Source organism: Falco biarmicus, chromosome 6 (assembly GCF_023638135.1).
Source record: "Falco biarmicus isolate bFalBia1 chromosome 6, bFalBia1.pri, whole genome shotgun sequence".
NCBI classification, from domain to species: domain Eukaryota; kingdom Metazoa; phylum Chordata; class Aves; order Falconiformes; family Falconidae; genus Falco; species Falco biarmicus.
In genome coordinates, this window is record NC_079293.1 from 52,871,653 (window position 1) to 52,897,006 (window position 25,354).

General features: G+C 41.1%; 2 protein-coding genes across 11 annotated transcripts in view; one reads left to right on the plus strand and one right to left on the minus strand.

Moving 5' to 3' along the window:
- MAP7 (microtubule associated protein 7) overlaps nt 1-6,958 on the plus strand; it is a 127,472-nt gene extending 120,514 nt beyond the window's left edge. For all 8 annotated transcript variants that reach the window (XM_056343399.1, XM_056343400.1, XM_056343401.1 and 5 more), the window contains 2 exons: nt 5,251-5,477; nt 6,150-6,958. In XM_056343399.1, the coding sequence (XP_056199374.1) occupies nt 5,251-5,477; nt 6,150-6,160 (238 nt within the window). In that variant the 3' untranslated portion in view covers nt 6,161-6,958. The remainder of the gene's footprint in view (nt 1-5,250; nt 5,478-6,149) is intronic.
- Nucleotides 6,959-8,080: 1,122 nt separating this feature from the next.
- LOC130151309 (uncharacterized) overlaps nt 8,081-25,354 on the minus strand; it is a 34,069-nt gene continuing 16,795 nt past the window's right edge. For all 3 annotated transcript variants that reach the window (XM_056343426.1, XM_056343424.1, XM_056343425.1), the window contains 9 exons: nt 24,641-24,723; nt 23,276-23,401; nt 22,404-22,449; nt 21,125-21,258; nt 16,924-17,052; nt 14,720-14,834; nt 13,658-13,792; nt 12,307-12,432; nt 8,081-11,467 (listed from right to left, as the gene is read on the minus strand). In XM_056343426.1, coding sequence (XP_056199401.1) covers nt 11,346-11,467; nt 12,307-12,432; nt 13,658-13,792; nt 14,720-14,834; nt 16,924-17,052; nt 21,125-21,258; nt 22,404-22,449; nt 23,276-23,401; nt 24,641-24,723 — 1,016 coding nt within the window. In that variant the 3' untranslated portion in view covers nt 8,081-11,345. The remainder of the gene's footprint in view (nt 11,468-12,306; nt 12,433-13,657; nt 13,793-14,719; nt 14,835-16,923; nt 17,053-21,124; nt 21,259-22,403; nt 22,450-23,275; nt 23,402-24,640; nt 24,724-25,354) is intronic.

Below are 25,354 nucleotides of genomic sequence, written 5' to 3' on the forward strand. Positions count from 1 at the left end.
TGGGTGTTGAACTGAGTGAAATCTGTTACATAAGCATGAGCTGTCAGTTATTTCAATTTTAGTAATGCAGAAAGCCAAATAATCCCTTAGTCCTTTCATGTTTTATGCAGGTAGTGCCAGAATATGCATGGAAAAACTTGAGTGTGGGAAGCCATCACGTGGTCCGCAATGGGCGGTATGTTGCAGGGTGTGATTGGCACTAATTGAAGGAGGAATTTGCCCTCTGTCGGTCCCTCCATATGCCTGAGGGATCTTAGCCTGCTTTCATGCTGACAAAGATGCTCCTGCTGAGAGAAGTTCTGTCAGTGATGCCAAGCCCTGAGCTGCATTGGATGAGCTGCACAGAGCTGCCTCGTAATTGTCTCGGGCAGCTAGTAAATGTTAATCGCTCCCAGCCTTATACGCACCTTGATGTTTGTAATGGAAAATGTGCCACACTAATGAATGCTGTCCTGTGGCATTATAATCCATGTGGAAGAAACCTCAGAACGGCCAAAGTGAAGAATGAATAAATGAGATTGAAGAACAGCCACAAAAGTTGGAAGTGCGTATAAGGCTGTGGAAGAGGAAAACCGATAGGCCAGGTTGGGACGTGGAGGGACTCTACTTTAGAGGTACATCCACAGTGACTGGGAAGGCAAAGGCTGAAGCGAAGCACTTAGTAGCATCCTGGTGTAAGCTTAGCCCGGGCAGCCTGAAAAACTATTGTAAGGAATACACAGCAGCATAGATGCTATCGTATGGTAAAAGCCACAGGTGCCAACACCGGCGCTACTGCGTCTCATGTGCTGTGGTGGTCTGACATCTAGATATACCTGACATTGTAGCATACAAATAGCGACAGATGGAGATGGTCTGTTGTGTAAGCACCTGACTCCAGCCCCAAGAAAGATTTGGCTTTTGTCTGGAAAGGACTTGAGCATGTTTTAAGGTCAAGATAGTTCAGATTTCCGACCACAACTTACAAAGGCTTTGTCTGGGGAGCTTATGGCATGCGTTTGTATGGGCAAGAAGAGGGAACGAAGGAGAGGAGTCTTCTTAAGGCCTAGAGCAGCAGTCAGACTTGTTTCCCTCCTACAGTGTAGGAAGTGTGGGAAGCTTCGCTGGCTCTAGGACAGAAGTTTAAGTGTCAGCGGGTCTATTTTGTACAGGCCTGGGGTCTAGCCCTCAATGTATTTCTTTGAACAGGACTGGGGGTTGGCATTCAGTGACCAAACCTAGAATACCTGTACGTGGGGTCAGTCCCCAGACAATGCAGGTGCTCTGTCCCTTGCGCCAGTAGCGCTGAAGGAGGGTGACTCAGAAAGCTCTAAGAGGTTTGTGTGAAGATAAGGAGTTCTACTCTGGGGCATAACGGGAAGTTGCCTGACTGCTTACTGTGCTGAACCTTCATCCCTTTTCCTCCCCATCATGCCATCCATCCTGTGTCAGCTCTGCAGCTGGGATTCAGTTGGAAACAGTATGCTTGCTTCCATGGTCATAAGTACGATGCAACTGAGGAAAAAATTAAAGACTTCTGGCAAAGTGAAGGCAATTGATATCAATACTTCACCGCTCTCTGTGCTGCTTTTGATCAGCAATGCAGATCTTGTTTACTGGAACTTCATTAGCTTTCCAAGACAGTTGATCTTCATAAACCCTAATGAAAATGCTGTGATCTGCTGCATTATTTAACATATTTATATTGTCAACAATTGTTAGTTTTATTAATAAACACTTATTGCAGATGATAGATTGGCGCAATCATCTACCCCACCTAATAATTTGACAAAAATTTTATTGGTATTCCTACTCCTGTGTTTTAAAAAAATGAACATTAATCAGTTAGGCTTAAAGCTTCTTCATTTTGCATTGTGAATAAAAAACCCAACCGACAAACCAGATATATTTGCTTGTGAATTGAGCTGCTCTACCATGTTAGCACTCAAGGTTTTCAAATAGATTTTACATTAATTCTTGGTTCATAGAAAAAAAATTCTTATTTCATAGTTTTCTGAGTTAAAATGATGTGTCTGAACTTGAATGTGATTTTTGTGGTATGTAGTTTCAAGTGGTGCTGCAAGGGTTCTGGTTTTGCCACCTCTGCTTGCTCTGAGTGTCTTCCCCACAAGTAAATTCAGTTAAATGATTTAATGCTTGAATGCTAGTGAAGGATAGTGAATTATTATTGGAGGTAGGGTTGGGCAGGGAGTGAACTCGTATCTGACCTATAAGTCTGTGGTGAGAAGACTCACAATTGAACTTAAATGAAGACATTTCTCATTCAGGTGTTGTATGATGGAAAGGGCAACACTAAGTATCTTTCAAAATGGAGCATACCATGGAAATTTTCCAGTTATATAGTAAAGTACCTAGATCTACCAAGAAAACTGGCAGTTCATGGATACTGCAATATTATTAATGGCGTGTTAACTTCTGGCTAGATTCTGAGGGTTTTGTGGGGGTTTTTTTTGCCCAAGGAATGGAAAATTGAATTTGAAACAGCTGTTGAAAGTAAGATATAATGTTAAAGCATTTTCAAAGTTCTAGTAAATTATAAGATTCCAAAAATATTTTTTCCAGATTCTAATTTTTCTTGCTTTACTGAACAACAGAATCCTGGAATAAGCACAATTTTAATTTATTATGCAAGTATCTCACTACAAGCACACTTATGATAGAATGCCAAAATTACCCAGTTCTTTCTGCACTTTATGCCTGAAAAGGGTATCTCCAGTGTTGCATTGGACATCAAGACATTGCTAAGAATGTAACATAAGACAGTAAGAATAGCTGTAGCAGGTCAAAAATCCATCACTTTTGTGTTCTTTGCTTTAATGGCCTGTAGCGGTCACTTAGGGAGAGAGTATAAGGAAAAAAAATTCAGTACCAGGAGATTCTCTGGTAACGAAGGGTTACTAAGAATTGTGATCCAAATGCAACCACAGGCTCAAGTAGTCCCTGAGCTGCTAATTACCAGAAGCTGGCAGATACACCAATCTCTTAGGAGTTTGTCTAATCTCTTTTTGAGCTTATGGCCTCTAAGATGTCCAGTGGAAATTCATTCCACCGTTCCATTTTTTTCTAAATTTGCTCCCCTAGTAATTTGATGCAGCAAATAGCATAAAATGTAGAGGATTTTATAGCATAAAATTTAGAAGATTCGTAATCATGGTTTTCTCTTCTGTAGCCTCTTTGTGATTGCATAGACTACTCTGTCTCAAAAGACATCATTCAAGTCTGTGAATCCTGGTCTAACTCAGCATGTAATACTGGCAGTGCAATGACAAAGAAATATGAAGAACTATTTATCTATGAAGTCAGCTGATGAATTGGATAGAAAAACTTACATGTTTGCAGAAGCAAGAGGCTTCTTCATTGTACCAATACTTGAAGTCCTATGCTGCTTAATTTATGTGAACGAGCAGTTGCTTACTTCCTGCCTTTTTCTTACGCCATCCATCAAACTTGCTGTGTTACCCTAGCTCTAGTAAAGTTGTTGACAGTAGACTGGGATGAAATAAGTAACAGGAAACCTTATAGTGAATAGTAACCTATAACTATACATTATAGAGCAGGTTTTATTAGTCCTAAAGCATTTCACAGATTCTGCTCCTCATCTTACAGACATGGATCTCTGGCACAAAAGGGTGATGTGACTTGTGATGTCTCCCAGGCAGCCAGCAGGATTTCTGTGTCTGCTCTCAAACTCAGTGCAGTGAAACATATTTTTCACTTTAAAATTTGCTCAGCACATCCACAGGTGAAAAAAGGGGAGTTCATTTCTGAGGAAGAGCTGGTGATGGTTTGAAAAAGTGGGAAAGGCTTGATATGAAAACCAGCATGATGTTGTTTCAGGAAGTCTGGGCTCTGGGTAAAGCATTGCCACATTCAAAAGAGCAATAATTATTTTCTGTCTCTTGGGAAGTACTGTAAAACAATTCTGTAATTGTTTGTGAAGAGGTGGACACCCGAAGAAGCCAGCAAATGAAAATAAACCATATGCCAATTGCAAGCAGGTTTTTTTAAGACTAGTAAATGTACTGTCAGGAGAAAATTAGCCTGTGAAACCAAGCCACCTGCTCAGAAACACCCTGAGGAAACTCATAGCCTAGTTCCGATCTAGAAAAATCTAGGAAAATTGCATTTGAGCCTTTATGGCTAAAGCATTTCTAAACAACCTGAACAGTCATGGCCCGAATGGGGAATAGGTACCCAAAGTTGTCAGGACCCAACTGTTGACTTAAGAAGCACCTGTGAAAGATCAGGTGATTTTTGAGTGTCAGTTGAGTACTTGCCCTTTCTCAAAAAGGCTATGGTCCCACTACTGCCATCCTGTTCACTGAAGTAGCACCTTAGCTTCTCGCCTCTGGCAGGATGGCTCATGCCACCTGGAAAGCCAGCGGGATTTGACAATACAGCACCTAATGAAAGGGTGGGCAGCGGAAGGGCAAGACTGAGACATGATCACGGATCTTCTCAGGGGAGTATGTGTAAGTGGAGAGTGTGTCTCTGCTTGTACTGCTCCTGCCTGGGGCAGATGTAGAAGAGCTTTCTCATAAGGCATCTCTGTCAAGTGGGAGATGGAAAAAGAAACTGCAGGCTGGCATGAAGGATGCTGGAAGGTGTTTCTTCTGGCTTGGGTGTGATCAGTGGGAGGAGCGCAGAGTTGGGTAGTGCCTTGGAAATAAGCCCTAAGAACTTGTAGGGGAGGAGGGACTGAAAGGAGAGCTGCACTGGTAGGGGAGTTATTTTTCTCTGGATAAGTGGCAGGTAGAAGAGGCTGCTCCAAAGCTGGAGGCAGGAGGTGATCCAAGAAATAACACAAGTGCCAGTGATCTTATCTAAGGGCAGTTACATTGATTCACAATAAGAGGAAGGGTATAGCAAAGGTTGTGAGAGCTGGAAAAGGTGTTAGAGGCTGTAAATTGCAGCAGGTGGGTGGCTCAGGATAGCAGTGGTGGTGCTGCAGCAGTTTTCTTATTGCTTCCCATTGCAGCCACTTCTCAGCGCTGCAGTGTCCGTAAGGCGTTCTGGGTGTCGTGTAGCCAAATGTAACAACTACCCTGTGTCTTTGAGGGAAGGCGTGTCTAGTACATAGCCGCAAAACCAGATTTTCTACTGTGGTAGAAGCAAAAGTTTGTTTCTACTGGCTAAAAGAATGTTTGGCATTAATGCAGAATTCTCTTCCATTTGTAATGTTGCTTTGAGGAAAGCTAAGTTTCTGGTTTAGATGAAGTGTGTGAGGAAAAACCTATGCTTCTCTTTCAGCAATCTCAATCCAGAGAAAAATGCAAATGGAAATGGAATGTCTATGCAGAATGATAACTTTGAAGAGATCATAAACCTGCCTATTGGTTCTAAACCATCCCGGCTGGATGCCGTGAGCAATGATGGAAGCAATAGTCCTGAAATTCCTTTGAATCCAATGCTAGCCTTTGAAGATAAGGGGACTCTTTTGCCTCAGGTAGATAGTGTTCAAACACATCAAACAGCAGGTAGGTTTGCCTTGGTTCATTAACACTTGTAATGCGTTGTAATTGACAGAGGACTTAGAGCTCTTGACATAAGTTGATTAATTTAAGCATTTTTAAACACCGTATTATTTGGGGAAAGGAGCATATCTCCTCTTTGTAAAGCTATTCGCGCCAAGTACATACAGATGCAGTGCAAATTATGGTGAGGCCTTAACTCTTCTTTGAGGGAGGCTTTCTAAGTACACTTTACTTTCTACCATTCAAAGTTGCTCGAAAATGTTTGCTTTCAAAACAGAATTTATAAGTGACAGCTGCTGTTCCTAGCTTATGATCAGCACTCATCTTCCAGTCCTGTAAGCGTAATATCTGATAAGCACATGCAGAAGGGAGCTGGTATCTACCTTCTGGGTAAAATTCTGGATGTACTTCCCTCATCAAATTCTTGCTGACATTAATATTGAGGGATGGTTTGCAGCACACTGGATTTTTCTGAATTACGTCACAACTTTTAAAGGATGTTAGGTAAACAAATACTAATTTAGCAGATTAAATTGGACTACCGTTTTATTTTTCTGTGGCTAGAATATGTAAGGAAAATCATCTTACAATAAAACAATCACATAAATGCATAGTGTTTTAAGTAAGTACTGTCATGCTTTGCTGACCTGTCATTTTTGATACCTTCTGTTGTAGAAGTGATCTGATTGTTTCTTCTGAAGAACCAAAGGTGATATGAGTATCTCTGCAGCCAGTGGAGTTTCCTCCATGCTATGAAGGAGTGGTTGTTTTTTTTTCTCTCCAGTTTTTTAAAAGATTTCTTGAATATCTTTTTTTGGAAGGACTTTAGTAAAACCAGCAGAAAAAATGATGGGAATAGACTCGGATCACCTCTTTAATAGCTTTCATCACTAGAAAAATCATGCTTCACGTGCGTTACTTAATATGGCTTTTTCCAACAAGCTTTTTCTTTAGTAAATGGATATTTCTGCATTCCTTAAGACACAAAACACTGGAATCTGAAAGCAATGGGCTGATTTGGGTGGTGGGACTGATCCTTTTTTTAAAAAGGTGGGTGTTGGTTTAAAAGGCATAATTGTAAAATTGGCAAAGAATCCTTTACACTTTGTGGTTCTAATACTTGAAAAATAAATACCTCATTGCTCTACAAGTAGAGTTAATGCGGTGTTTCATTTAAACCTGTTGGTTTAAATATTATTGCAGAGAACTCTAATTATGGGGGCAAAGTATAGGCTTCTGTATCAGGTTCTTGTAAATGTAATTCCTACAGGGACATTCTGTAAATTGAGACGTCACTATGATCTTCTCACATTTTCTCTAAAACACAAGACAAGGCAGGTTTTAAAATGTGAAAATTTGAAAGCATTATTTTTTCATGGACAAGAGGAAAACCTATTGTTCTCCTAGATGATGTATTTATGAATTTTGTTCAGTACAGAAATAAATTGTTTAATTGAATAAATTAGAAAAATGTGGTAAAATGATACTGCAAACTTGATTTCTTTAGTTACATCCATGTTCACAATACTGTAAAAGGCGTATACACGTGTGCGCACACACAAGGAAATACCTTGTTCTGAGTCCTATAAATTTCTGCTTTTCCCAATGATGGAAGACTTTGCCTTATCAGACTACTGAAGACTCTGTGAAACCTGAAATACTTGGGTCTTGGATGATGAAGCAGGTTGGTTGGGGGATTTTTTTTTATTTTGCTCGTTTCAGAGCAAATGGAAAATGGCCATTGTTTGTGGTTGTGATGTAGTGTGTGATTTTTATAAAGCAGTGCAGTTTGAGTGGTAAAAGGGGCAATGCAGGTTGCTTTCTCTTTAGTTTGATGCTGATTTCCACTGTCATTGTTTCATCCCTCACTTCAGGTTGCTGTTGGGCAGAACTGTAAAATCTTGCACCTCTTTGTCCTTTGATTAACAATGCTGTTGCAAGTAGAGCTTGCTCGAGGTACTTGGGTTTGAAGCACCAACCAGGGCTTGATGCGTTGCTCACTGAAGTCAGTGAGAAGATCCTTGGCTAGGGGAAACAGAGGTTTATGCTGCTGGAGAATGTACCATTAAGATTCCTGTACTTGCCTTGAGTGAGCACTGAGCTAGGCCTCTAGGAAGGTGTGCAGAAAATCTCTGCTAGCGGAAGAAATTCTCTGAGGCAAAAGCTGAAGAATTTTTGAAGAAATTACTTTCTGCTGCTGTCAAGTGTTCATCTTACACAGGCAATGGGATAAAAGCAATGGAAATGCAATGGAAGAGACTTACGTGCCAGAATATATATCTGGAAGGGGAAAAAACAGCCATTCAGTCAGAATGCTTTCAATAGTAGCTTGTGACACAGTAAATAAGTTGGTTCCTTTCTTGCTTTCTTCAGTTTTCCATGTACATAGCCACAATATTTTCAAGTGTCCAAAATATGTAGTTTTTCTTTAAACCTATATATAGCATGTAAGTACCAAATAAAACTTGTTTGAAATATTTATTTCTATTTATATTTTCATTTTCTTGCATAGTTGAAGCAGGAGTCAATCTGCGATGGGAAACTCTTCTTGCTACTCCTGGTCTGCTTAAAACTTTTCTTCAGGTTTCTTCTAATCTCTTTACTAGAAAATCAGTACAGGGTCACTTCAGACAGAAAGAGAGCAAAGAGTGAGCCAGTAAGATTTAGCTTCAGTTTTATGTGTGAAGATTCATTTAGGCTGAGGTTTAAATTATGCTGATTTTGATCTATTTAGGCTCAGGTATAAAGTATGCTCATCTGGTTTGAACACTTGCTTCAGTGTTTGCAGTACAGGTGAAGAGCCTGCTTAGTTTCTCACGTGTGTTTTGTTTTTTTTAAACAAGACCAGTAAAAACAATTTATAGTTATATTCATTCCAGATTTGCTTCAAGTGAGAGAGAGAAAAGTTCCTCCTTTTCAAGGGCCCGATCCACAGACTAAAAGGGAGTTGGGAATAAAGCTAGGTGCTTGAATCAGAAAAAAAACCCAACCAACCACCTAAAAAAAAATATAAGTATTGAAATTTGAAGTCATTGGTTAAGTCCCTTTCTTTAAATGCAGGGGAAAATAGTTTCTTTTCTGTTGAATGTTGTTCTTGACCATAAAATATGGTATCAAATGAAGGCCCTCTGCTTTGCCTGCCATTGAAACTGTTCTTGTACTATCAGAGGCAACACTTCACTACTCAGTGAGGTAGAACTAGCAGCTGTAGAAGTTGCAGCCAGCTATTGCAAAGGTACAGAGTAGCAGCCTTTCACAGCAGCTAGGCTGTGTGTTTTGGAAAGACGCCGCTCCTTGCTTGTGTCTTAACAGCGCAACATAAAAGCTTACAGGGATAACATTCAGTGAGTTAATTTCAGTACATCACAACTACTGGGTTGTTCACCATTAGTTTTGCTTGTTTCACATGTCTTTTCTCTCTTCATTCCCGATGATCCATTATTTTCTTTCTCGTTAGACCTTGAAATAATGTTTGCAATTAAGTACCTAAGAATACAGATACAGGACAGATTATAATGTCACTGCTTAACATTGCACTGATTTTCTTTTTGGAAAATGATTTGGTTACCCAAGGAGGTGGCCTGAAGTTTGAGATTTTCTGATTTTGTTCCTAGCTATGTCATTCAGCTTTCTGTAGTCCTCTGTTTTAATAAGCCCAACTGCCCACAGCTGAGCACATGGGTGTTTCACATGAGGTTTCAAAAAAAAAAATTCCTGTTACACATGAATACTGAAAATGGCCTACTGCTGTATCTGAAGTTTCTGTCTCCCTGTTCTTTTTACTGCACCGCAGAGAGGCTTTTAAGTATGTTTTTGGTTGGGTTTGTTGGTTTTGTGTTTTTTTTAAAAAAAAAAAACAGTACTACTGGAGAGAACTTGCAGTTATTGAAAAGAATCATTAACAGAAATGCCTCCCCCAAGCACCAAAGCTAAGCTTAGAGATTTGGGCCACAGTAGTAAAATGCAATGTTGAGATCTTCATTGACAGAATTATTTTTTTATTATTATTATTAATCTTTTATTCCATGTTTATATCCAGTAGCAGCTCTAAAGCTCTACAAGCACGTAAGAGTTATACCATGGTCAGAAATAGCTCAAAAGACAATGTGCTGGTTTTGGCTGGGGTAGAGTTAATTTTCTTCACAGTAGCTGGTATGGGGCTGTGTTCTGGATTTGTGCTGGAAACCGTGTTAATAACAGAGGGATGTTTTAGTTATTGCTGAGCAGTGCTTACTCAGCCAGGGCCTTTTCTGCTCCTCACCCCACCCCACGAGCGAGGAGGCTGGGGGTGCACAAGAAGTGGGGAGGGGGCACAGCCGGGGCAGCTGGCCCCAGCTGACCAAGGGGGTATCCCATACCGTATGGCGTCATGCTCAGCATATGAAGCTGGAGGAATAAGGAGGAAGGGAGGATGTTTAGAGTCACGGTGTTTGTCTTCCCAAGTAACCACTACGTGTGATGAGCCCTGCTTTCCTGGAGGTGGCTGAACACCTGCCTGCCCATGGGAAGTAGCAAGGGAATTCTTTGTTTTGCTTTGCATGTGTGCACGGGTTCTGCTTTACCTGTCCATTAAACCATGACAGACAGGAAACTCTTCTGAAATGTTTTCATAAGAAACGGTGCTATCTGGGAGCAGATGTTTGCCTTAAGAGTAGTTCCAAAATTTCAGTACTCCAGCCAGTTGAACATGAAGCTCCAGGAGGATTCTTCTATTTAAAAACAAGTGTATTGATCAAAGATGAAATTTGATTAGTAACAGATGATGATTATTAGACATTACTGTTCTCTTGCAATTAACACCTACATTAAAAAATGTAGTGCCCCATAATTTCAAGGCTGTGTGCTACACTTCTTTTCCCCTCAAAAATACTGTTATGATTGGCTAAAAGATCTGTGAGACCCTCTTTCCTCCTGGAAGAGGGGGAAGGGGAGGTTGTTCAGTATCCTGTATATATATAAGAAAATTAGTTGAATTTAAACATATTACTACTTTTTTTCTGTCCTTTAACTCCTTTCAAAACGAAGTATCAATATCAAAATATAGTATCAATTCCTAATTTTGCCAAATATGTTCATTTTTACCCTGTTGCAAGTACCTTTGGAAATAATGTGCCATTTGCAGAATGCAGATTTCTGTATTCAAACACATCTCACCCAAATCATTCATGGTAGCTGCTGTATTCTGAACACGTATGCAACATTTACCTGCCTCAGCATGCCTTTGCTCTTCTGCTGGAGAGTAGTGCCTGCACTGCAGGCAAGGATCAGCCTTAACACTTGCCCTATTCTTGTTTCTTACAAATTTCTTTTAATTTCCGAGTTGTCCCTCAGCAGTTATTTCCTGTAGTAACCTCTTATATTTGTTTGCCGCTTTTATATTATGTGTTAATTCTATGATTTTCTAAAGTCAAGTCCCTGGAGTGTGTTCTGGAATAAGGGACATGAAACAGAAACAAAATCAAGATGAATGCAGAGTAACGTGTGTACTTGAGAGGTGCCTCTTGAGTAGAATCGGCCTGTTAACATGATAAAACCTCACAAACACTGGGTTTTTTGGGGGAGGAGCAGAGGTGTGAGCAAACAAAAACAAACCATGGAAGATTAACCAAGTGTAACAGGTGTTCTCCAAACCATTGGAAGGAATGTAGCCTTAGTCCTCGAGCACACTTCAGCAGCCAGCCAAGGCTGCTGCCTTGTTCAAGGGATTGTCTTTTGACCTGCTCTGATTCTTGTTATCAGAACATCTGTTTTGTATGATGAAACTGCAAGTAACAGGAAAACTTAAACTATAGGAAGCAATGAAAAAAGTTGTCTTCTCTGAAAGTTCAGGCTCTTGGACCTCGTAAGTTGTCATAAGCCATCCAGCTTATATTAACTGTCTTCGTGGCAAATAGCTGCCCTAAGGAGCTCTTGAGTTTCTTCTGTTTGTTGACGGACTTGCTCAAGGAGTTTGGCTATTTGGCTTTTTCTGAATGCTAATGAAAATTCTGGATCTGAAGAGGAAAAACAAGTGTTAGGCAATCTGCTGTTTCCCCCTGTATTTTAATGCAGGTGCTTAGAAAGCTTGTATTTCAGGTTAGATGCAGTTGATGGTTCTTATTACAGTGTAAAGTATAGAGCAATATTCTTCTACCACACAAAGCACATACAAATCCAGTTTTCATCCCTATGACCCTTCAAGACTGTTTGCTGCTAAATTCTCCTGGTCCAGACATTTAAACCTCAGTTTGCCAAATTCAGCCTATCAATATAGCAGGCTCTGGCTCTACGTATGTGAAGATACATGCTATATACATTTATTACCATATTACAGCTCCCATCTGTACTCAACTTCTACCCAAAACCAAAAAACACTAATGAAAAAGGGAAAAAGAAAAACTAAGGAACAGTATGTTAAGTAGGAAAGAGATGTGAGATTTCTCAGCTTTAATACCAGCTAATCATGCAATTTGCTTGTTTGCTTGCTTTATCAAAATAAACTAAATTTATATTTTAAAAGCTTTTAGGTTGCATCTAGTGCCAGACATTCTTATATTAGATAACAACATCTGTACGTGATGTCCTGTTTCCTGGCTGACCAGAAAGCCTTTGGTTTTAAAGCAAACAAACAAAAATATGCTGCCTTGACCATTATACTCTTCGTTACTTAAAAACAGGTAAGGTAACAGCTACCCTTGAGATTATTCTGTTTGCTTAAGTGAACTGAGCCAGTCCCCAGAGGAAGCTGCCCAGCACCGTGATTTTTGCTATAATGCAGTGCCTGTTTCCCACTGACAGGAGTAGGCAGCGTCTGGCAGCGCGCTGGGGGCTCATCCCAGCATGAAGGACCTACCTTCCCGCAGTCTGCAGAACGTAGAGATGCCCAGCTGCTGAAAGCGGATCTCTTGGTGGGTAAGAAATTTCTTGAGGTAGGCCTGAAGATCTCCGATGTGACACTTCAACAAAAGCATTGTTTTTTCTGCATAATCAGGAGAATGACTGGAGATTAATAAAACATTATGAAAACTGATTTTTGTAATAACATTTCAGGTCATTATGACTTGCCTACCTTCAGCTACAACCAATGTTACTGCAAAGAACAGCAAAGAAGTTCCATGTACTATAGCCTCTAATGGTATTGCTGATACTTCAGGTAAATAAAACGCTGAGTGGGCTGCTGTGCCAGGAAGCTGGTCCTCGTGCGAGGTGCGTGCTGATTGACAGACTGATCAGCCTGATGTGCTAACCTATCCATCACGCGATTGTGCTGTTGGACTCTGTTCGCTACTTGACAGTCTGCCCTGTTGCAAATCCTCCATGGTAGAACTCAAATAGGTTTGTGTTTTTCCCTTATTGGAGACTCATCACAAACTTCAGTTTCTCTCGCATCTAAAATCTAACCATGCTTTTCTAGAAACCATGGTAAGAATCATCTGAACACCTTTTTCTTGCAAGTCTTAAAGAGTCTCATCTGCATAGGATGAGTATATTAAGCTATGTAATGTTTGTTTCTGCAGGTAAAAATAATGTTCTTTTCATTCTCTCTCACTGAAACTTAAAAAAACAGGCTGCATTTTTAAAAGCCACCTCACTGCTCCCGCTAATCTAGTCTACAATGGTAACAGCAGTGTCTGGTTCAGTAAGGTGCTTTCCTCTTGCTGGTCAGGGAACAGAGCTGAACTAAAATTCTGGAACACAACCACCCCATTGGAGTTGCCTCTACCAACCTCTGCTCCCATCTGTGGGGAATGCTATCACTTCGGATACACTGAGAAGGAGGGTCAAACAGATGAAACGATGACTCTTGTCTGAAACATGTTCTCATCTTTCCCTTGGTAAGGAGTATTTTACACTTGCCCACCTTCCTACTTACGTTGTTTTTAAGGACTTCAGAACTGGCTACAGACTAGACCTGCAGAATGGTAGTGCTTGAGGAAGGCAACAAACACCTGAATCAGATCTTTATTTATGGTCCATTTTCATCCCTGGGCTTTCTCATGCACTCAAGCACTCTGTTATGAGTATTTGAAGGGTGACTGCGGGTGCTTTTATGCTAACAAATTTGTAGACACCAGACAGAGGATGCTATAGGAATGTAAAGGTTGCTTGGTGCCTGACAGTTAACTCGTTTGGGAAAAGGCTCATTTCACTCCAGCCAGCCATAAATCTCTTTGAAAGCACAGTTAATGCTGTGTGACAGTTACCGTGACCTATCATGTGCTGGATGATGGAGGCAGCATGGAAGGATGGCTCGGTATGTTCCAGATGGCCAGCCAGTCTCACTAAGCACTTTGTCAAGGGTTCATCCATCCATTGGACCATGCGTAACATGGCTCCTTCTGGAAGACAGAGAGGTAAGAGAGTAGTCTGTAAACTGAAAGTCTAGTGTTGAAGAAATGAAGGTGAGAGGTCTGCCAGAAACCATACTGCCTAAATAGGAAACCCTTCATGCAGCTGGAGAAGCAAAATAAGTGCTGAACTTGTGCAGTAAGTATGTTTAGGTTGTAAAAAAGGGTCGTGTCCTGAGGTTATGCTCTCAGTAAGCTAGGGCCACAGATGTAATTCATGGAAAGGCTGATGGATTTTTATTCTGTTGGCTTTGTGTTCTCAAAGAATGGATGAATCACTTCGTGAATGAGATCTGCTCTTGCTTAGTGGGCTCAGTCTGCCCAGCAGCTGCTGGGCACCTCCTGCAAAATTAAATGTGACATGTCACCAGTTGCATGGCAGTTAAAACAGATAAAAATGATGAAAAATTCAACAAAGAGTATCCAATGCTGGAGCAGGCTGGGAAAATTTACACTGATCCCCTCTGCCATGAGAAGAGCCGTACCTTCCACAGGTGCTAATCTGGGATCTCTTGTAAAATCTATGTGCAAAAAAAAATTAAAAGAGAAAGCCATGTTGTATTTTAGTCTTTCTCTTCTTATATTAGTTCCTGCTATTGTGAAATTAATTCAGCTGGAGAAACTGGGTGGCATTACAAGTAAAGTAGACAGGCCGCACACAGCAGTGAACTTCAGCACAAAGAATTTTGAATAAAAAATTTTAAGCAGTTCAACAGAAACAAGCACTAACAATGGAGCCCATGTGTCCTGCCAGTGAGTCAGATCTTGCACCTCTTGAAGCTTACGGCAAAACTCTCCATGAATTTAAAGGGAAAGACCTGGGCTGTACATACCCGCTGTGCTTCATCATCATTAGGATTAATAAAGGATACATACACTTCTCAGATTAAGTTATTTATAGTGGGGTTGCTTCCCTACCTTGCTTTGCTAGCTCAGCAAGGCAAGATGTCACATAACAAAGCGAGTCTTCTTGAATGCTGGTAGAAAGCATGGTCTGGAGAAGACCTTCAACACATGGGCTTTCAGTGATTCTCTGCAACAAGAAAGAGACTCACGTTTAGCACTTCCATTATGTTTTAGTGGTGTCTGAGGACTTCAGAAGCACTGACCAACTAAGCAATACTGAGGGCTAAAACATCGATAATGGAGACATCTCCTCCCAGAGCTACAACCACCAGGTGCAAACACTTTGGATTGTTCAGAGATCACCTGATTTTAGGCATTCTCAGGGCTTGCTCTGTGGGATGTTCTCACGATCACAGATCACTCTGAGCTCAGAGACTTCCCTGACCTACTGCTGCTGTAGCAGGCTGTATGTTAGTATTAAGATGTCATTTGCTCAAGTCTTGCTGCAGAGGTGAATAAGCTGAGTGCTACAGGGCAAAGCATTGGGAAACGTGGACATTTTTCTATTTCTTTTATTGCCTCCAGGGCTTTGAAAACTTTCTGGTGTTGAAATGCTCTCATCTGCAGAAATATGAGCTGATCTCTCGCTAGCAAAGGTGAGTTCTGTTTCTGGAGAGAAATGTTATGAATTAAACATTTCTGTGTATCCATTATTTTTTAGGTTGAATCTGCTATGCTAAAAGTAGTGTTGGACAGCACGTCTCTGTACTGGGATATATATTTTAAAGAGTAAGTTAAAAACAGAAAGGAGATTTAGCCTGTAGCTGACCTGGATAAAAAACACATGAGACCAAGAAATGAGTCCTGAATGAGTTACCTGGAGGTGACTGCTTATAGTGAAGTTGAATCACAAAGTTATCGGCTCTCTGGGAGGTCCTAATAATGAAAGCTGCTCACGCTTCCATAAGGGAGCTCAGGTGTCTATCAACAAAAGGCACTGTCATTTTTTGTGTGCTCATTTTATGCTGTAGTTTTTTAACTTGCTGCTTAGAGGTTGAAGCTGGATTAAAGACTGCTGCCTTTCAAGCTCCCATACTCTGTTCATGTCCTGTTGGTATAAAAACTTTTTTCCCTCTTGTGCCAAGGACTCATGTATTTTAGGGATGGTTCCTTAGAAATGACCCTGGAAACCTGGCACCCCTACTCATGTCTGTGGATTCACTTATGCAGTGAGAGCTAGGTACTCTATACATTATAAAGTTTTATGAAGGTGAACCAGCTTCCTGTTGATAACAGAACAGTCACAGGTTTTAAGTGACAAATATGGCAATTTTTTTAAAGCAAACTTGGAAAGGATGGTCCATTTCTACTTTTACTCTGGGCTGTCAAGTTAGAGGGAATCTATTTCCCTGCAAAAATGAATTTCACAATTATCAGAAATTCATGTAATTCTTATCTTAGTATAAGTGACAAAAAATATTGGAAATAGTCTTCCTTTTGGCTAGTTTAAATCTCTGGAACTAATGGTAATTGGATCATGAACAAAGAGGAAAAAAGGAACTGAGTCTCCAAAAGTGTGTACTAGAAAGTGGGGCAAAGCAGAGACAAGGATTTGGGTTGGGTTTTCCCCCCAGTATTGATTGTTACTAGTGGTACTGTTTGATCAAGGTACTCTTAAAAGGCAGGGAGAAAGGAAATGTATCCGTTGATATGGATTGCGTTAGAAGCAAAGTCAACAATAGAGGTCTTCATAGCATCTCAGCACAATTAGTATCTTGCCAACCAGCAAAAATGAACATTCAATATCTGGGGTTATATTAAAAAAAACTGGCAGTGAAATTAGATCAGTGTTGAACACCATAAGTGGATAACTAAGGGCAGCCAAAGAGTAGGAGTTAGGAAATAAGGATTCAGTTTATAACAAACCTCGGCATTTCCTGGATGGTTTCTTTAATTAGTATGGAATGTCTTTGCTAGAAGTATGTTTTATACCTGTGATGCAGTTATTCAAATTAGGTAACCACATTATTCATAGGAAAAATTAGACATTTCTTATTTTCATTAGCATTTTTGTATTATTTTAGGAAAATATGAGTAAAACCCCCTTTCATTATGGCACATCAGGTCCTTTTATTCATACAGACAATTTTGTGTAGAGTATCCTTGGGGTATGTTTCATTTAAAATTATTTTTTTTCTGTGGGTAATGCAGATTTGATGTAAATATAAGTGCAAACTCCCAGGGTATAGTTCCATTAAAAAGTACTGGGTACCTACCTGTCTGTTTTTGGAAAGGCTCAGGTTTTTGATGATACAAGCAGCATGGCCAACAATCACAGGGTCTGTTTTGTGTGCTGACAGCAGCATCCCCAGGCTCTGCAGTAGCTCCGCACATGCCAGAATGTCCTGAGAAGAGCAACTGGTATCTCAGTTACATCCAGTACAGACAACACAATGCAACAACTGTGGATGGATAGACAGATCTTAGCTCTGAAAGAAAAGCATTACTTGGCTCATTTAAACCAATGGTGTAGCAGCTGGGTCCAGTGCTTTTTCTCTCAAAACATGGTCTACTGACTGGCACTGATCTACAGAGCACTTGCTATGTAAAGCTGGAGTCTTTCGGTTCCAGTACTTTACTTTCGTTTGTATCAAACGCTTCCCAGAGGTTGTCGGTAGTCAGGGGAAGGATGTGTGATCCTGACTGGAAGGAGAAGTGGTCAGGGTAGGTGTGAAAGGCAAAAGTACACAGTGAAGTAGCAGCAGTGGTGTGTCCTTGAGTACCTCGGCAATTTACCTCACCTACAGTAATGGACCGTATATTTAGATCAGTTTGTAATCAGGCATCACTTTAGTAACACGTTCTGAACAGCATCTTCCGAGTTTATAAATACATTTATCTGCTGTCTGATGGATATTCTAGAGGGACTTTACTGAGTCCCTCTCTCTGGGAATGTGGTCTTCCTCCAATCACCACTAATATTAATTGAATCAGATCTTCTGAGTTTGGATTACTGCCCAGGTAGTTTCCTCAATAACAGTGTGGATTAAGGAGGCACGGCTGTTCTATAAAAGAAACCTGATCTCAACAGGCTCTGGGTGGGGTCTGCAGTTAAAAGCAAAAGATTTCCCTTTGGGAGCATTTTTTCTTTTAGCCTCTTTCCCTTAGGAATTTTGAGTTCTTTATACCATTCTTACATTTGTTAGCAATTAACTATATTATTTTTGCTACTTAGAAATTAGAATTTGAGACATTATTCAATTAGAGAGAGTGTTCAAGACAAAACAAATCATTGCTACTATATACAGTTGAGAAAATCACATAATTCTGAAACCTGTGAAATGTCAGGATCACTGAAGCAGTGCTGAAAGGCAGATGTCTTTAAGAATTAGTTTAGCTTGCATCTTGCTTTCACTTAGGTTGAATTGCAAAAGTGCATCTTATTTTCTTTTGATATCAGCTGACATCTTCACGTACATTCATTTTAAGCACTGTCACAACCAGCAATCCTAAAATAAAACATGAAAATAGATGGAAAGGGCAGTGCTGTGCCTAAACTCAGGGCATTTAAAGAAACCTATATGCAGATATAGCTGTACATTTTCTCTGGTTTTATTTTTGCTTCCCTTCAAAGGAAGAAATAATATAATTTTAGATAATCCAGTTAAATTACCATCGGTGACTGTTCTATGCTTCTGGACTAACTGTCCTCTTTTCTGTATAATCCCATCAACTAACAGTACCCTTATTTGATTTGCTACAGCCTGAGAGGAGGAAATTTTCTACGGACTATAAATGAACTTTCTAATATATAATGACTTCCCTGCCGAGCTCTTCCACTTATTTAGGACCTACATTAGCAAGTGATATTACTCTAAATTTTGCTGAACCTCTTTTTTTGGCTGGCGTATGGTTGGGATCCAGATTTTGTTTTCTGGCTCAATCCCGCACAGCATGAAGGAAATATGAGAAAACTGAGTAAAAATGGATCTGGTGGCTCAGATGGATATTGATCTCACCTCGCCCAAGACTAAAGAAAAAAAAAAAAAAACAAACCAAACCAAAACAACAAAAAAAGCACACCAAGGAAAAGCATTCCAGCAGCCACTGCACTTACAATTGCAATGCTGCACTTGTACCCCTTATCCAGGGTTTTCTTGCCAAGATTAATATTATCCCCTGTTTACCAGGTAGCGAGATGGGAATGCGAAGTTATTTTGTACCTGGAGTGGAAAATCGGTGGCATCATCTGGAATAGACGGATGCCTGCCATCCTGACTTCCAGGTCTTTGCTCAAAGGAGTATGATTTAAATGGCTGTTTTCTTACAACACTTGACTCTTTCTTTAGTGTTTCAGGGTTGTGCTGTCCTTGGGAGAACTGAATAAAGTTCCCCCTGCAAGAGGGAAGTTTTCAAGTGCTTGCCGGGAATTGCGTTCAACAGCCCAGCCAGGGGATCACAAAGAAGAGGCTTAAGCAGGGAGAGGAGCTCCTGTGAAGCATTCCTGGGGGTTTGCTTCATGGTAACGAAAGGGCAGATGAATTCTGCCCTATTGTATCCTCGGTAGTATTTGTAATAATTCAAGCCTCACTTGACTTGGTTGTAAAGATTAGCTTTGTTTGGTGGTTTGTTTTCCAACAGCTGTTCCCATGGAGAAGTCCCTCTTTTCACTCACAGAGTATTCAGCCCGAGTTGGAGAAAGAAACCTTGAAAGGATTTGAAAAACAGGCCAGAAACGGCCTGGAGGTGGGGAGGCAGGATATGAGTGAGGAGAGGTCAGCCTCTTCTCAGAGTGCCCAGGGCTCACTTGCACAAAGCAGCAACATTCAGTAGTCAGGGACAGCCGTGTTTGCTCACTAAAACAAATTTGGAGACTCGGATACTTCTCAATGGAGAATAAACCCCCAAGGGCAATGCTTTGCTTTCCAGCCTCCTGCTGCTGACCCTGTTCCCCCGTGCAGGATGGGCTGTTTCACTGCTGGTGTAACAAGACTGAGCTCCCAACACCTTTGTTCCCACTGACACGGTGCCATGTGCCCCTTGTAGCTGGGGGGCTGAAGCGCTGGTAAGGACACATTTCAGGATCGGGGAGGAAGGGAGCTGTGGATACTCCTTGCAGGGAGAACAAAAAGGGCAAATGGTGTTCGGAGGCAAGAAAAGCAAATGTGGGTGGGGACAATGTTCCAGCATAATGCCTCACACTGAGTAACATTTTTACCCTGCAAATAGCCTCCAACTAACTTAATGTATTTCAATTGTAAGCTTGTTGAGAGCAAATTGTGTTTTGATTGCATGAGGCAGTTTGACAGGCAATGAGGGTGTTTGGTGCGAATGTAGCCAGCACAAAACCTACAAACCCACAGTGCCTTTGGAAAACTACGTACGTGCAACTGAGATGTAAGGACATCAGGCTTCCAATATCCGGAGGAAATTTCAAATCAAGCTGAGCGTATTTCAGCCACGAGGAGCCCCTAAGCCCAGCTGTGGTTACTCAGACTGTCACTACTGCTTAAAGCAACATGGCAGGAAAGGTTCTTTTTTTTTTTTTTTGCTTTATCTACCTATCAAAAACCATTTCATATCCATGTTCCTCAGGATGTTTTTAATTACTGTAATGGAAAAGCACATTTAAAAATCATAATAATTTGTCAGTTTACTACCTACTGGTTTTGCGGTTTTACGCGGAGAGGATGAAAGTACAGTGTTAGTACTGTAGTACTAAAGTACTGAAGGAATGCCTGTTTTGTTTATTTGCTGTAGTTTATTTCTAGTCAGACTTCTTCATGTATTTGCATAGTGTTGCATGGTTAATGGTGGTGTTTACCCTGAACATGAGCAAAAGAACCGTTCTGTAACTGAGATGCGATGAGACACAGGAAAGTCCTAGTGAATTAGCTAAAGACAGACAGGACTTCAAATTGTATGCACCTCCCTTTCTGCCTCGATCCAAATTTAAAAGATGTTGAATTTATGCAAAGGTACTCTTAAGTAACTGTCCATGTAAGAAAGGGGTTTTTTTGCACTTTATTTTGCACTGATGCACTTTAAATGCACGCATTTAATTGGTTTATCTGCTTTTCAGTGTGAAGCTTTGTTACCAAGGAATAACTTCCTCAGCTGCCCCTATGGTTACGGTCCCTCACGATGCTATGCAGTGTCCATGCACCCAAGGTGTCAGACACCCATCTGCTCCTCTACCCTTCCCTTGGTCCCCTTACAGGCGATCTGATTAACTACAGGATCCTTTGGATCCCGCTCACAACAGGTAGGCTCCTCAGGTAGTTAGTGACAGCAGAGGTGCACCAGACAAAACCTCGTTACTTTGGGCAGGTGACAGAAGGGTTGGGAAGTCTCACAGAGCCTACTGGTCATTCTCAAAATGCCTTTTGTATGCAGTTTTGCCAAAATGGAGCATGACACCAGGTGGTGGCCAGAACTACGCTTTCCCCTCTGGTCTTGGGAAATGACCTCCCCTACCTGGTTGTGTGGGTGTTGAGACAGTATCCAAAGCAGAGCGATGGAGGCACGGCACACGTCCTCGCTGCCAGATGCCAGGAGAGAGCGCAGCTTGGACAGGACATCCTCAGCAACCATCTCAGCCTGGATGTCTGCTGGTTTGGGAAGACAACCAAGGTCAGGGAGCTTCACAGCACCATGAGGAGGCATTCCGGCCCCAACTTCAAACACTTGTCTGTGCCTCAGTGTAGAGGGGACCTTGCCGTCTCCTTGGGCTAGGATAATGCTGGATGTTCGGTTATAAATACAAACCCTCCTTTGTTCTGGCTCCTTTTGCCAAAGGAGGCTTGAGAGCAGAACGTAGGTTTGGGCACCCTTCAGTTTGTGTCTGGACTTCAGCAAGAAGAAAGGAGGGGAATTTTCTGGTTCCTTCATTGGCATAAGACCCAGTAAGAAGGTCTTACAGACGGGAAGACCTCCCCAAGCACCACCTATCTTGCAGAGTTATGGTTAGCCAGGGAACAGATCAGCCATACTGCCTGAATCCTTATACCCCACTTGTCCCTTCAACCTCGACAAGTGCTTTGGAGCACTAAAACAAGTGCCAAAGCCTGCAGATGGAGCAGCAGTCCTGAAAGGCCAAGCAGACCAGGGCTTTTTCAAGCATGCCAAGGAGCAGTGCAGCAGCTCCTTCACTCCCAGCTCCACCGAAGTTGTGACTGCTTGAAAATTAAGCACCTCTACATTTTCTAGATGAACAACCCTGCTCTGGACCCTAGGGCTCTAGTGTTGAACATGCCAGTCCACTCCTTTCACCTCCCAAGGATGCCATAGAAACAGATCTTGGGCATTTGAGAGGATTTTTTTTTAAGAGAATGACAAATGCTTGGGAGAAGAAAATTTTATTTAATGATAGACAGATTCATGCCTTGGGAGAAGGCAGGTCCCCACTCAAGCAGAAATTCCAGGTGACTTTCTGTCCTTCTCAGGTCTAATGCTTAGGAAACATGGAAGGGTGAAAAACTTAAGTGAGTTGCAAAGGCTTTGTGCATAAGACCACCTCTGCTGTCTCTCTCCCTTTGTCCAGATATTTCCTCTCCCTACTTGGGAGCTCTGAGGCAGATTTAGTTGTGTATGCACTGCACCTCCCTCTTCCCTTAACACCCAATTAAAATGTAAAAATAGGGTATCACTTTGCTTTTAATATGAAAGGTTCCCCACCCACTGTGCTCACTCTGAAAGGCAGCGAGAGAAAGAAAAAGAAACAGTGTGATTTGGTTATCTCAAAGATAGTGCTTACCACTGGTAGCCAAATTCCTTAGGCAAACGCATGCCTGGCTTAAAACCTGCTTATGCCAAATAGGGGGAAGAAAAAAACAAAGAATGAGAGGGGGAAAAAAGAGCGTTTCAGTAATGCATGTTCTTGGTTATTGTATACAAAATAAATGTGACAGCACTACTATGCTATTACATTATCTTCAGAGAACAAGTTTTGGGATTATTTTTTTTTTCCAGAGTTTTGATGACTTTTTTTTCAACTTCCTCTAGTGTCAGTCATCCTGTTGTTGATGAGGAAAAGCCAATGGGGTTTAGATGTTGCTTTATTTTAGAATGTCAGATAAAATAGGAAAACTGAGTGAATCTGGCTCATTTGCTTTGCCTTTTTTCACCTCCCTCCTACACAGCGTTTAAGGTTCCACCCTTTAAATCCTGTACTGTGGCTTATTGAAGTTGGTGTGGTTCCCAACAAAGCAAAATTTTCAAGATATTATTCTTTGAAGCCATGTAATCAAAGTTATGGATACCAAAAAAGAAAAAAAGAAGTACCATAACAGATGCTTCAGATACATTCTGTTGCAGAAATAATGATCCAAGGTAGTTGAAAGCCTGGTCAAAGAACTTCACACATTTAGTTTCAAGAATACACACTATCCTAGTCTAAGGGAAGTGTCCAGGGCTGTGGAACAACTTGTGGAAGGATTTCCCTTCTCTTTCTCCATGCACTGACCTTGTAGAAGCTATGCATCTTCTAATATATGTCTTTTCTCATGGGAAAGATGCCACATAGGCACCTGTACAGTAGATGAGCAGAATTGTGCAAAACTGAAACTGGAAGCCCATTTATAGCTCTACTGTGATGCCTTTCACATAAAGAGAAAGCTACAGCTTTACCTTGTCCACAGAAGAGGATAGGAGAGAGATGAGTGTCCGCAGCAGGAATCTGTTGCCAGGTCTCAGCATGGCTTCATGGTGCTGAACGTTGGCTGCCACATTGCCTAGGGCAGCACAGCTGTAATACTGCAGAGAGCCAAGAAAAAAGTAGAGGGAGAGGAGGAGGTCACAGAGTAACATGTTATAAGAGAATAAAAATAAATTGCAGAAACTCTCAGATCTAGAGCTGATGAAAATAAAGTGCTTTTTCATCTAAAGGGTGTTTTATTGGGTAGATGTGATAACAGCCTAGGTGGGCTTCCTCTAGAAAAAGTGATGCAATCTGTATAGCTACACAGTCATGCTGTGGCACTGTATGTTGTACAAACCCATCAGGACCCTGGGTATTTGGGAATGTACTGTGCTGCTGCAACAACACTGCTGCTGGCACCTAACTTAGGTCATCTGCATCTGCTGCATTACATGTTTACATTTATTTACTCAAGCTGGATGTAGTCATTGTCCTAGCAGGCCACAAGATCATGTGCAGAGGATTTAAACAGTAATGATAGGGAGGATTATATGTGTAAGAGTATATATTACCAGGGAGGTATAATTAGAAGAAATAGGTTGAACTTCAGAAAAGGAAATTTTAAGATGAATCTCACAGAAAGTTGATAATGCTGAAACAGTTTGCAGAAAACAATTTCAGAGGCTCCATCCCTTCAGACATTTAAAAGAAATCTGAATAGAGAGAACTAAAACCAATGGAGGAAACAATCCTGTACTACTCAGAGGACTGAATGAGTGAACTAGTGGATTTTAAGGTTTGCAACTCTGCTTCATAGTTTTTCATCAGCATACTTCTGAACCATGAGCAGCTCTCAAGTAGGCAGAGTCACAAAGAGGTGTCTGTGGTAGGTGTAAAATAGGAAGATTTCCCAGATATGTCCAATAATAAGAAAAAAATCTTTGCAAGTTATGCCTCTCAGAACACTTAGTAACATTGCTTAAGAGTGGAAGATCAAAGTCAGGATGCAAAAAAACCCCAACAAACCCCACAACAGAGGAAGAGGCCTGTCTGCAACTTGTTTGATGATCTGAAAGGCACAAGAAGGTAACCGCATAACAACTGTGTGCATGCATTCATCTGTGCTAGCAGATGCACTTCTGCATCACAAACTTTCTCCTGTGGAGCTAGACAAATTCAGCTATTTGAATTTACATTATCTGACTGATCTGAGTTTCACCATGATGCTCTCATGTTTCCCCACTTCTCCAGAGAAAGCTTCCCTCCTCTCCACCTTTTCATTTCTACATGCTGTGGTTTGTGCTCTCCTTACAGTCACAGTTACTATTTAAAAATCTGACCTGTTTGACCCATACCTGCACTTCCGAGTCAGGAGATTCCAGCAGCAAAGCAAGAATTGGTAGGGCTCCTTCCTTGCATAGGACCTGTTGGATTTTCTCTGCCATTAAAAAAAAAAAAAAAAAAAGTGCTGTTAGGGTGTCTTTCCCCTTCCCACCCTCTCATCTGGAGGCACCATCCAAGAGGGATATGCACAATCACTGGATTCTAGAGAGTGGTAATGTTGTCCAAATATATGCCAATCAGTGTGACTGAAGAGTATGTAATTTAGAGCTTGTGCAATATGGCAGTGTGCAGACATTTTAGCAAAATGGCTAGCAGGCTGTCTGATCAATTAAGCCTTTGCTGGTTTTATGCTAAAGACTGTTCTGAGAATCTGCATTGTTACAGAAGCTGAAAAAACTCAGGTATGATATTCACCATGATTTCTGTGTTTAAAAAACAACTTTTTAAAACTCTGAATAATAACAGAAGTGTAATAGTCAACTGTAGAAGTTCTTGCCAACCATTCCCTGCCACCACAAAGAGATAAGACACATTACTGACAACTGCATCATTTAGCGGTGTGGAATAATGATATATCATCTAAATAGGTGAGATTTAATGCTGGTTTGTTTCAGAGTTAATGTATGGTAGTGCACATAGTATTGCAGAGGACCAAATAGGGCTTTTGCTAGAGCTGTTGGCAGGTATCCCAATGAGCCTTTAATGTCTGGCCCATAATTGTTATA